Genomic DNA, 12,659 nt, shown 5'->3' on the forward strand with positions numbered 1-12,659 from the left:
CACGAGGTCAGGAGATCGAGACCATCCTGGCTAACCCAGTGAAACCCCGTCTCTACTAAAAAATACAAAAAAACTAGCCAGGCGAGGTGGCAGGACCCTGTAGTCTCAGCTACTCGGGAGGCTGAGGCAGGAGAATGGCATAAACCCGGGAGGCGGAGCTTGCAGTGAGCTGAGATCTGGCCACTGCACTCCAGCCTGGGCAACAGAGCGAGACTCCGTCTCAAAAAAAAAAAAAAAAAAAAAAGACACTGCATGGATTGACTTGCACCTGTGAAATGGCTCCAGCAACATCTTATTAGGGTCTTTGCCCTATAGCAAGGAGAAGCTCCAAATTCAGTATACACATCAAATCATTTAAAATGACCTATCAGGAGTGAAGGAGAGGAGAGGTGTGGAATAAAGGGGCTTTCAACATGATAATTAATAAAAATTATACGTGGTCAGGCACAGTGGCTCACGCCTGTTATCCTAACACTTTGGGAGGGCAAGGCGGGCAGAGCACCTGAGCTCAGGAGTTCGAGACCATCCTGGGCAACATGGTGAAACCCTGTCTCCACTAAAATATAAAAAATTAGCCAGTCATGATGGTGCATGCCTGTAGTCACAGCCACTTGGGAGGCTGAGGCATGAGAACCCCTTGAACCCGGGAGGCAGAGGTTGCTGTAAGACAAGATCACGCCACTGCACTCCATCCTGGGTAACAGAGTGAGGCATCTCAAAAATAATAGTAATAAAGAAATAGGCCAGGCACAGTGGCTCACGCCTGTAATCCTAACACTTTGGGAGGCTGAGGCAGGTGGATCACTTGAGGACAGAAGTTCAAAACCAGCCTGGCCAACATAGTGAAACCCCTAAAACAGTTTGGGTGTGGTAGCTTATGTCTGTAATCCCAGCACTTTGGGAGGCCAATGCGGGTGGATCACCTGAGGTCAGGAGTTCGAGACCAGCCTGGTAACATGGTTAAAACCTTGTCTCTACTAAAAATACAAAAATTAGCTGGGCATCATGGCAGGTACCTGTTATCTCAGCTACTCAGGAGGTTGAGGCAGGAGAATTGCTTGAACCCAGGAGGCGGAGGTTGCAGTGAGCTGAGACAGTGCCACTGCACTCTAGCCTGGGCGATACAGCAAGACTCCATCTCAAAAAAAAAAAAAAAAAAATCTATCTCAAAAAATAAATAAAAATAAATAAAATGAAAATTATATTGAAATCAGAGGGAAATATATATATATAGAGAGAGAGAGAGAAAGAGAGTCAGAGAGAGAGACAGAGAGAGAAAGAGAGAGAGAAAGAGACAGAGAGAGAGAGAGAGAAAGAAAGAGTCTTGTTGTGTTGCCCAGGCTAGAATGCAGTTGTATAATCATAGCTCACTGGAGCCTTGAACTCCTGAAAATATTTTCTCAGTGAAAAAAAATATTCCAGTGATTAGTCTTTCCAAGAATGGTCTGCCTGTTATTTGAGCTGGAAAAGCACTAAATTAGGAGTCAAAAGGCCGGAATTCTGTCCTGGTTCTGCTACTGACTGATCTTCTGACCCTGGCAGGTGACTTGTGTCGCGGCCTCTGTTTTCTCATGGGTAACTTAACATGAGGAGCTTGGGAGATGCTAGGTAACGCCCATTCTCACTTGAGCCATGTGTGTTGCCAGAGCAGAGACTCCCGAATCACCTGCCTTCCAATCTGTTGGCTTTGTTCTGACCCTGCTCCATATACCGTGTACCAGGGACGGCTTTAATGGAGGAAAAATTCTCCATCTGTGTGGGGGATGTGGAAAGGGAGTGTGGGCATCTCAGCTGTTGGCCTGGGGGTGCTGTGGGGTGTTGACAGGCCTCCCTGACAGTCCAAAGCATCCCCACTTCCTGCACAGTTCAATTTCAAGCAAGGAGCGTGTCCCCAGGATGCCTAAAACACTAGGTAGACACTGCTGAGCAGTCCCCTGAGTTGAAGTGGGCCTGCCTGAGTCAGGAGCTGGAAAAGAAGTGGAGCAGGCTCCAAGTCACAGGGTAGGCTGACTCAAAACTAATCTTAGCAGCTGTTTCTCAGGCTTTGGACAGTGTGGCCTTTCTCTTCACAGATCACCACAATTTCCTGCTGTCCTCCCGCCCCTTGGACAATTTTAGGCTTATGCTTTGCCAAGAAGTTATTCAGATTTGGCAGGCAACTGGGTTAATGTCAGTGGCAAACCAGGAGGCATGGGGCTGCTGGTGACATTGTGGCCAAGTGCCACAAAGTCAGAAAACCACCTGCATTCGAATCCTGGCTTTTGTCCAGGCGTGGTGGCTTACGCCTGTAATCCCAGCACTTTGGGGGGCCGAGGCAGGTGGATCACTTGAGGTCAGGGGTTTTAGACCAGCCTGGCCAACATGGCAAAACTCCATCTCTATTAAAACTACAAAAAATAGCTGGGCATGTTGGCACACACCTGTAATCCCAGCTACTCGGGAGGCTGAGGCAGGAGAATCGCTTGAACCTGGGAGGAGAAGGTAGAGTTAGCAGAGATCACACCACTGCAATTCAGGCTGGGCGACAGAGTGAGATTCTGTCTCAAAAAAAAAAAAAAAAAAAAAAAAAAATCCTGGCTTTGCCTCACTGATGGTGTGATCTTGGCGTCCTCTCCGAGCCTTGGTTTCTTTTCTTTTTTTTTTTGAGACAGAATTTCACTCTTTTTGTGCAGGCTGGAGTACAGTGGCGCGATCTTGCCTCGCCGCAACCTCCACCTCCCAGGTTCAAGTGATTCTCCTGCCTCAGTCTCCCACGTAGCTGGGATTTCAGGCGTGCGCCACCACACCCGGCTAATTTTGTAGTTTTAGTAGAGATGGGGTTTCTCTATGTTGGTCAGGCTGCTCTCGAACTCCCGACCTCAGGTGATCCACCTGCCTCAGCCTCCCAAAGTGCTGGGATTACAAGCATGAGCCACCATGTCCCTCTGCCTTAGTTTCTTTATCTTTAAGACAGGGACCACAATTCCTATTTTGCAGGACAGTAGAGGCATAAAACGAGCAAGTCTATTTTTTCCATCTCTCTTGCCTCCCGCCCCTCCTCAAGGCAATCCCATCTGGCTTCCCCCTGCTCTCCCTCAGCTTGCCAGGACCTCCACAAACTTCAACTCTCCCAATAGCAATGAACATTGCTGACCACATCCTCTTTGTTGAAACTTTTCCATCAGCTTCAATGGCAAGCACTTTGTAGGTTTTTCTCTTTCGCTGGGTGATTTTTAGTGTCCCCTGATAGGCCTATCTCCTATCACTGAACCTGAAGCGCTAGCCCACCCTGGCCTTGGTCTTCCTCCCTGCTCTCTGTATTGAAGGAAACCAAAATATTTCACCCCAAAATATACCTCTTTGATGTATTTCAAGATGGCTATTCAGGACGGCTGGAAATACAAGAATAGCTAAAAAACTGTCTTGTGTGGGGGAGATTGGCATCTGCAGAGAAAACTGAAGGGAACCGGGCATGGTAATCCCAGCACTTTGGGAGGCTGAGGCAGGCAGATCACTTGAGATCAGGAATTGAAGAGCATCCTGGCCAATATGGTGACACCCCGTCTCTACTAAAAATGCAAAAAATTAGCCGGGCATGGTGGCGGGCGCCTGTAGTCCCAGCTGCTCGGGAGGCTGAGGCAGGAGAATGGCATGAACCCGGGAGGCAGAGCTTGCAGTGAGCTGAGATTGTGGTACTGCACTCCAGCCTGGGCGACAAAGAGAGACTCCATCTCAAAAAACAAACAAACAAAAAACCAAAAAAACACTGCATGGATGCAGCCAGGCTTTCTCTGAGCCCTCCCTTGTCCAGATCTACAAAAGATTAACTGAGAGGCTGAGTCTGACACCTTTAAGATGGAACTTTTTTTTTTTTTTTTCTCGCTCTGTCACCGAGGCTGGAGTGCAGTGGCGCAATCTTGGCTCAATGCAAGCTCCACCTCCGGGGTTCACACCGTTCTCCTGCCTCAGCCTCCGAGTAGCTAGGACTACAGGTGCCTGCCACAACGCCTGGCTAATTTTTTGTATCTTTAGTAGAGATAGGGTTTCACCATGTTAGCCAGGATGGTCTTGATCTCCTGACTTCGTGATCTGCCCGCCTCGGCCTCCCAAAGTGCTGGGATTACAGGCATGAGCCACTGCACCCAGTCTTTTTTATTTTTATTTATTTATTTATTTTTGAGATGGAGTCTTGCTCTGTTGCCCAGGCTGGAGTGCAGTGGTGCGATCTCGGCTCACTGCAAGCTCTGCCTCCCAGGTTCACGCCATTCTCCTGCCTCAGCCTCCCCAGTACCTGGGACTACAGGTGCCCACCACCACACCCGGCTAATTTTTTTGTTGTTGTTGTTGAGACAGAGTCTCGCTTTGTCGCCCAGACTGGAGTGTAGTGGCCGGATCTCAGCTCACTGCAAGCTCCGCCTCCCGGGTTCACGGCATTCTCCTGCCTCAGCCTCGCGAGTAGCTGGGACTACAGACGCCCGCCACCTCGCCCAGCTAGGTTTTTGCATTTTTTAGTAGAGACGGGGTTTCACCATGTTAGCCAGGATGGTCTCGATCTCCTGACCTTGTGATCCGCCCGTCTCGGCCTCCCAAAGTGCTGGGATTACAGGCTTGAGCCACCGCGCCTGGCCTCAGCTAATTTTTTGCATTTTCAGTAGAGACGGGGTTTCACTGTGTTAGCCAGGATGGTCTTGATCTGTTGACCTCATGATCCACCCGCCTCGGCCTCCCAAAGTGCTGGGATTACAGGCATGAGCCACTGTGCTCAGTCTTTTTTTTTTTTTTTTTTGAGAAAGAGTCTCACTCTGTTGCCCAGGCTGGAGGGCAATGGCATGATCTTGGCTCACTACAGCCTCCACCTCCTGGATTCAAGTGATTCTCGTGCCTCAGTCTCCCGAGTAGCTGGGATCACAGGCACGTACCAACACACCCAGCTAATTTTTGTATCTTTAATAGAGCCAGGGTTTCACTATGTTGGCCAGGCTGGTCTCCAACTCCTGAGCTCAAGCAATCCTCCTGCCTTGGCCTCCCAAAGTGCTGGAATCACAGGTGTGAGCCACCATGCCCAGCCAAGTCTGACACCTTTAAAGGTCTGACAGAAAGGTTTCATTTACATCCCAAGAACCCCTTTGCTGACCCCCTTTGGGATGAGTTCAAACTCAGAACTCATCCCAAACCCAAATCATAATTGTCCCAGGTCCCACCTTTACCTACTTACTTTAGAAATGTTGAGGCTGGGCGCTGTGGCTCATGCCTGTAATCCTAGCACTGTGGGAGGCCAAGGAGGGTGGATCACCTGAAGTCAGGAGTTCAAGACCAGCCTGGCCAGCATGGCGAAACCCCGTTACAACTAAAAATACAAAAATTAGCTGGGCATGATGACAGGCACCTATAATCCCAGCTACTAACGAAGCTGAAGTAGGAGAATTGCTTGAACCTGGGGGACTGAGGTTGCAGTGAGCCGAGACCACACCACTTCACTCCAGCCTAGGAGACAGAGGAAAACTCCATCTCAAAATAAAATTAAAAAAACAAAGAAATCTTGAGTCAGACCTCCCTCTTTTCCACTGTCTTTGAATTGGGTCGCTTGTGCCTCCTGGAGCACATAGCTACCCACCCACAGCCCTAACCCAGCCTCTGTGGCGCCTCTCTGACCTCATCTCCTTCCACACTCTTGTCTTGGTCTCCCTGTTCCTGCTGTCTACACTGGGCTTGTCCTCACTGTGCCCTGCTCAGAATCCAGCTCCTCCCCGACATCCTCCTCTCCATTATTCAGGCCTCTGCTTAAGCCTTGCTCTTAGAGGCCTTTGATGACCACCTTCTGTAAATCCCACTCCCATTCTTTGTCACCCCGGCTCCAGTGCAGTGGCTTGATCACGGCTCACTGCAGCCTCGACCTCCTGGGCTCAGGCAATCCTCCACCATGAGCTTTCTGAGTACCTGGGATCACAAGGGCGTGTCACCACTCCTGGCTATGTTGCCCAGGCTGGTCTTGAACTCCTGGGCTCAAGTGATCCTCCCACCTTGGCCTCCCAGAGTGCTGGGATTACAGACATGAGCCACGGTGCCCGGCCACCCTGCATTACTTTTAATACGCTTAACACTTTTGCTGCCATCTGACATGCATTTGTCATCTTCCATGCTAGAAGGTGAGCTAACGTGAACACAGAAACAGTCACTGCTACATCCCTAACAACTAGCATTCAGGAAGCACTCAGTAAATATATGCTGGGTGGATGATTCCATTTCTGTGTTTCCACAGCTACCACCCCTTTCCCAGGCACCCTGCAGACTCCTAATTGACTTTGCCACAACTTCATTTTGCTTTCCAATCCATTTCCTAGTTGTCTTTTCAAACACAATTTTGATCCTGTTATTCCCCTGTTCAAAACCCTTCAAAGTACTCCTCAATGTCCTGAAAATAAAGTCCAAACTCCTGAGCCATGATCCTATGTGATCTGACCCTCCTCCCTCTCCCTGTCTTTCCCCGCCCAGCCATGTTGGTCCCAGTAGCTCAGACCTACCATTCTCTCACCACCTCCCCTCCCACCTCCGCATCCATCGAGCCACAGCTGAAACATGGGGCAGGAGAGTGCAGCAGTGAAGAGCCTGACGCCGGCGCGAGGTTTTGTGGGCTGGGATCTGAACACACCTGTAGCACTGTCATCTTGGGCGGGATACTTAAAGCTCTTTGCTCTTCAGTTTCCTGATCTGTAGGAAAAAAAACCACTACTCCTACCTCACAGGGTTGTTATGAGGATTATATAAAGCACTAGCCCACAGTAAGGGCTGAACATTCTTCTTCTTGGGGACATCTTCCCTGGCACCCTAGACCACATTAAATTGCCCCATTAAACAAGTCCACAGTACCCAGCTATGCCCCTTTAAACTTTCATCCAGTGATTTCTGCCTCCCTGCCCCCAGCATGGGTGATCAGTAAAGGGTACTGCCTGTCATGTCTATAGCTGTGCCCTAGTGCCTAGCACAGTGCAGGTCACAGTCAATGCAAAACACACGTCCTTCCCTGAACAGGGCTGCCTTTAGAGCAGGCAGGCACACAGAGGGGCATGGATCTGGCTCTAGTCACCTCCCAAGGTGTTCAGTCTTAACAGCCATTCACTTTGCTTCCAAATTGAAGTGCCTGTCCCTCAAGGAGCTCCATGGGTGTGAGCATCCCAGCGCTAAGCACCCAGGCAGCAGTAGCGCTGCAACGACCACTGCCTCACTGGGTGCCTGCAGCAGTGCTTAATCAATAAGCACCCTGTGGCGCTCCTAGGGAAGGAGGCGGAACAAGCTCTACCGGATGTCAACACAAAGACCTCTGCTTCAGAAGAGGTTTGACCTAGCAGGCTTAGAACTCGATTTGGTGGTTCTTAAGCGGGAAGGGAAGTCCTTGATCTCTCATAGTAGACTCTAATCCCTACTAGGCAACCCCAAGAAAGAAGATGCAGACACACAGCAGTGAGAAAGCACAGGTCTTTATGGAACCGTGTCAGGAAAAGGTAAAGCTGTCAGGTGCCCATCTCCACCTCCACCACCTCTGCCCAGGCGCCGAGGCCCACGTCCTTATGGATTAGCACCAGGCTGGGGGCAGCACCCGGCTCCTCTGGCACCATGAAGCACTTCTCTTGGCTCTCTGAAATGGTGACCTCAACAACATCCCTGGCAGGGGAGACTTCCTCCTCTCTGTGTGTGTCCAGCAGCTGTGGTTCAGCCTGCAGGAGCACCATGGTGGGCTCAGAAGCAGCAGAAGGCACAGAGGATGGGCTGCAGGGCGCCTCGGGCCGGTGACTGAGCTGGTGCCGCCTGAGGCTCTGCGGGAGGGTATAGCCCATGCCACAGGTGGGGCAGCGGTAGGGCTTGTCCTCCAAGTGAGATTTGAGGTGGCGCCGCAGCTTGGTGGCCAGCGTGTAAGCACGGCCACACTGGGGACAGGGAAAGGGCCTCTCTCCAGAGTGCAGGCGCTCGTGAGCTCGGAGCGTGTGTGGGTCTCGGAGGGCCTTGCCACACACGGGGCACAAGTGGGCCTCCCCGGTGTGGGAGATGAGATGGCGCCGCAGTTCAGGCAGCTGGGGGAAGGCATCGGCACAGTGTGGGCAGCGGTAAGGACGCTCTCCGGTGTGGAGCCGCAAATGCCCACGCAGGTTGCCCCGCTGACGGAACGCCCGGCCACAGTGCGGGCACAGGAAGGGCTTTTCTCCTGTGTGGAGCCTCATATGGTTCCGCAGGGAGCCCTGGTTGGCCAGGGGTCGCCCACACACAGGGCATGGGCAAGGGGCAGGGGCAGCTGGCACTTGGTGGGTCTTGCGATGCAGCCGCAGGGAGGGCCGGCGCGCAAAGGCCTTGCCACACTGGTCACAAGCAAAGGGCCGGGCACCTGAATGTACCACCTGGTGCTCTTTAAGGTCTCGCTGGGTGCCATAGGCCTTGTCGCATTGCGGGCAGGGGAAGGGACGCACTCCACGGTGGCCCAGCACATGGGCTTTGAAGCTCTCCTCTGAGCTATAGCTCTTGCCACACTCAGTGCAAAGAAAGGGCTTGTGGCCTGTGTGCACGAATGCGTGCTTCTTTAGGTGGCACAGCTGCAGGAATGCCTTGCCACACTCTCCACACCGGTACCGTCGCCCCTGCTTTGGGGAGCTTCCTGCTGGGCCAGGAGGGCTCCGTGAGAGAGTAGGGAAGCCGGGCTGCTGGGCTCCAGGCTCTGGGGCCTTTGCTCTGGGTGGGCACTGATCACTGGGGCTGTGTAACTTCTTGGCCAGGTAGCCACGCAGCTGGGTGCCCCTGGCAGATGAGAAACTGGCTCCACTGCCATCTGGGTCCTGCTGGGTAGCCGACTTGCTCTGAAGTTCAGGTGGCATCTGTGCCTGGGGCGGGTATTCCTCATCCACATTGCCATCCTGAAGCAATGGGCCAAGTGGCTGGCTATCCTTGGAAAGTTGGTCCTGGGTTGGGAACTTAAGTCCAGGGCTCACCATACTCTCTGCTTGGATGCCAGGGGGTGAGTGGGAACCAGGATCTGAAGGCAAGGATGGGGTGCTGGGGTTAGGGAGCTTCAATCCCGGTGGTGTTACCAGGGAATTACAGGAACAGATGTTTCTCCCACCCAGTCCCTAAGCCTTAGAGGGAGCAATGATGCCAATCTCTTCCCTGGAGCATGGGGTGCACACTCCATACATCTTCCTGTCCAGCCTTAGGTGCCTTTTGGAGATGCACTCCTGAACGCCATGGGGTCCCGGCTATCTGGATAATCGCTAGAATAAGGCCATCCCAGATGAAGGATCCCCTTGTTTGCCCCCTGGAGACACATATTTAGAATGTGATTCAAGACCCCCTTCCAGCCAGGCATGGTGGCTCATACCTGTAATCCTAGCACTTTGGGAGGCCGAGACAGGCAGACCACTTGAGGCCATGAGTTCCAGACCAGCCTGGCCAACATGGTGAAACCTCATCTCTACTACAAATACAAAAAAAAAAATGAGCTGAGGCTGAGGCAGAAGAATCGCTTGAACCTGGGAGGTGGAGGTTGCAGCGAGCTGAGACCATGCCATTGCACTCCAGCCTGGGTGACAGAGTGAGACTCCATCTTAAAAAAAAAAAAAAAAAAAAAAAAAAAAACACAAAAAACCCCCTTCCCACCTTAGCTCATCTATAACATAAAAGAACCCCCACACCAGAGAGAAGAAACATAGCAGGCTGGAAACCCTGTACATACAAAGCTTACTGTCTTCCTTACTATTCCAGGAAGCTCTTAAGAAGGTAAAAGTTGCAAATATCTATATTGTTATTCCAAAGAACAGACCTGTTGCTCTTCAACAGAAAGCACTGAATGACAATTTATAGTCCGAGACTGTCCCTTGCCTGAAAATTCTAACCTTGCTGTATCTACCAACCCTAAGCTACTCAGTCACAATCCTTACCCAATAGTAATCAAGCCCCACCCTCCTATCCCATGTTGAAACATCCACCTTCAAATAGATTTTGAAAAGCTACTAAGACTCTATAGTGTCCTTCCTTACCGCAATGAGCCATAAACTCTGCTTTGTCTTATCAACAGGTTGTTTTGGTGGGGAAATTGCTGGGGAACCAGCATTTATTTGACACATACCTGTGCAAGGTTCTGCTGCATCCTCCCGGCGGGAGGCCACTTCCTGCTGAACAGCAGACCCCACTTCTGTCACCACTTCTACAGCTGCCTCTTTGTCCAGCCTGGGATGGGTGAGACTTGGGCCCTCAGAGGAAGGCCAGGGCCACAGCAGCAGTTCAAAGCCTGGCAGCACCAGCTGGTACACTTGCAGATGGAGCCTCTCGCTGATCCGCACTGGGGCCACATTTCCCTCACTCTCCAGTCTGCCCCGCTGCACCAAACTGCAACGCAAAGTAACAGCCAGCTATGAGATGCTCACTATTCAAGTGGTCTTCCCTGAAAGCCCCAGTCCCCAGGCAGTCTGGGTCCTAAAGGACGCCACGCCTTTGGAACATTCACTGCAAAAGAGCACTGAATAGGGAATGGCAGTCAGTGTCCGGTTCCATCCCAAGCCACAAAAGAAAGCCTCAAACGAACGAATATTCATGACACACTCTCCTCTGACTTACCTAGTCCAGCCAGAACTCTGCTCACAGGCACACACGTCTCCCCATGGACCTAATGACAGGTTCTGAAATAAACCAACAAAAGTCCTTCTCAAATGTGTTCGAGGGGGTCGGGTAGGGAAAAAAAAAAAAAAAAAAAAAAAACACTAGATGAAACTTTCCTGGAACAAATTTAAGATGAAACTCCTGGAAGGTTACAAGCCTCTGGTTCTCCTCTAACAAGAGAGTGCTGTCTGATTCTTCATTCAGTAAGGACCAAAAAGTCTGTCTCCTCACTTCCCTCCCAAGGGTATGGAGAATTACTAAATTGAACACATTACTGTCTTCCAGTGAGTACTAAGCATGAAAAGTAATAAGGAACACCAGCTTTTTAAAATGGTATTTATTGGGCCAGATGCGGTGGCTCACACCTGTAATCTCAGCACTTCGGGAGGCCCAGGCAGGCAGATTACTTGAGGCCAGGAGTTTGAGACCAGAATGACCAACATGGTGAAACCCTGTCTCTACTAAAAATACAAAAATTAGCTGGGTGTGGTGGTGCACACCTGTAATCCCAGCTAGTCAGGAGGCTGAGGCATGAGAAGCACTTGAACTGGGAGGTGGAGGTTGCAGTAAGGTGAGATCTTGCCACTGCACTCCAGCCTGGGTGACAAAGCAAGACTGTCTTAGAAAAAAGAAAAATAAAATAAACAAAATAAAATGGCACTTATCGTGCAGTGAAACCTTTTATCTTCACTATTTCATCAGCGCCTCCATATAATCCCAAGAGAGCTATTGCTTTGTTTCACAGATGAATTAAATGCGGCACGTAATTTAACCAACTAGGTGACAAGGCTGGAATTTGATCCCATGCTTTCTTAATTCCAAAAACCTTAATTCTTGACCTTCCTCACTGCTGACACTATACGATTCCAATTTAAACAACTTTTCGAACCTCCATTCTTTAACTACTGCTGCTAAGAGGAGGCGGCAGTCCTGAAAAGAAGGGGTAAGACCATCTCCTACCTCTTGAAATACTCTCTTTCTTCAAACTGAAAAGCTGTCTAGAAATGTCCAAACCTCCCCTACATTTTCAAGGGCGGAGAGAAGCCGCTCTATCCTTCAATACCTCCTCCTGCCGTGGCTTTACTCCCTCGCCCTTCTCCTTGGAGACAGACTCCTCTTCCAGCGGCCCCCACAGCAGGCCGGGCTGTAGGGGCTCCCCGACACACCAGACCCCCAAGCGCTGTTCCCTGGCGAGTGAGGGGCCAAGAGCCAAGCCCCGGGGGAGGCTCTTTAAAGCGAGGATGGCTCGGGTCGGCCCGGGTGGGACGTCTTTGAGGCCCTGCGTACAGCCTTCTCCAGAGGGGTTCCATCCTAAGTCCAGGCCCAGGCGCGGCTCGGGGGCTGCAGGGAGAAGAGAAGACGGTGAGGGAGCCGCCCAAGAAGGTGTGAGGTGGGGAAAGGTGTGGGAGGAAACCGCAGGTCCAGCTGGGCCTGCGGAGCCCGAGGAATAGGTGAGGGCTCTAAGGGGGGCCCTGAAAGGTTTGAGGAGGCTCAAGGGTTCTTCAGAAGCCCCCAGCGACTCTGAGGACACTGGAGGATCCTGGGATCGGGAGGAGAGGAGACTGAGCAGAAAGCTGACCAAAGAGCGTCAGATCCATCTGGGCCAAGGTTGAGGGTCGCGGACATCGCAGGTCGCTTACCCAGTTGCAGCACGTTCTTCCCCTCCAAGAGCGGCTCCTCCGCCTCCTCCATTCCGGGTCAGAAGGCCTCCCTACGCCGGAAGTGAGCGTCCTCTTCTCAGCTCCTCCAGGAAACAGTAACGGACTTTCCAGTATTTTTCTCAGGAAAGCAGCCTCAGAGTTGGACCTCATTGGTGCACAAGACTGGGAGTTTGGGAGTACTGGGGAGGCAGAACTCTGTCCGAGAGCAATGAGAACCTAGGATTCCGGAGGTGCACCAGGCATTCGAGTAGCTGGGAAAGCGGAACTGTTGTTCCAGCCACCTCTTTTAGGGAGTGACGAGTCGGACAGTTATGCTGTTACCTCCCCGGGGCAGGCACTGAGGCGGCGAGTGCAGGAAGTGGGCGGGGCTTCTGGAAAGGCCAT

At 51.6% G+C, this 12,659-nt stretch overlaps 1 protein-coding gene across 2 annotated transcripts in view; it reads right to left on the reverse strand.

The window, feature by feature from the left end:
- The window catches only part of ZNF408 (zinc finger protein 408), a 38,968-nt gene extending 26,327 nt beyond the window's left edge, over positions 1-12,641 (reverse strand). The window contains exons 1-5 of one of the 2 annotated variants that reach the window (XM_007999949.3): positions 12,255-12,586; positions 11,678-11,955; positions 10,573-10,634; positions 10,085-10,344; positions 7,439-8,995 (exon numbers count right to left, since the gene is read on the reverse strand). In XM_007999949.3, the coding sequence (XP_007998140.3) occupies positions 7,488-8,995; positions 10,085-10,344; positions 10,573-10,634; positions 11,678-11,955; positions 12,255-12,306 (2,160 nt within the window). In that variant the 5' untranslated portion in view covers positions 12,307-12,586 and the 3' untranslated portion in view covers positions 7,439-7,487. Of the gene's footprint in view, positions 1-7,438; positions 8,996-10,084; positions 10,345-10,572; positions 10,635-11,677; positions 11,956-12,254 lie in introns of those variants that run through there. The other variant, XM_007999941.3, reaches the window with a different exon arrangement.
- Positions 12,642-12,659: the final 18 nt, after the last annotated feature.

The sequence above is a fragment of the Chlorocebus sabaeus genome, chromosome 1 (genome assembly GCF_047675955.1).
Source record: "Chlorocebus sabaeus isolate Y175 chromosome 1, mChlSab1.0.hap1, whole genome shotgun sequence".
NCBI classification, from domain to species: Eukaryota; Metazoa; Chordata; class Mammalia; order Primates; family Cercopithecidae; genus Chlorocebus; species Chlorocebus sabaeus.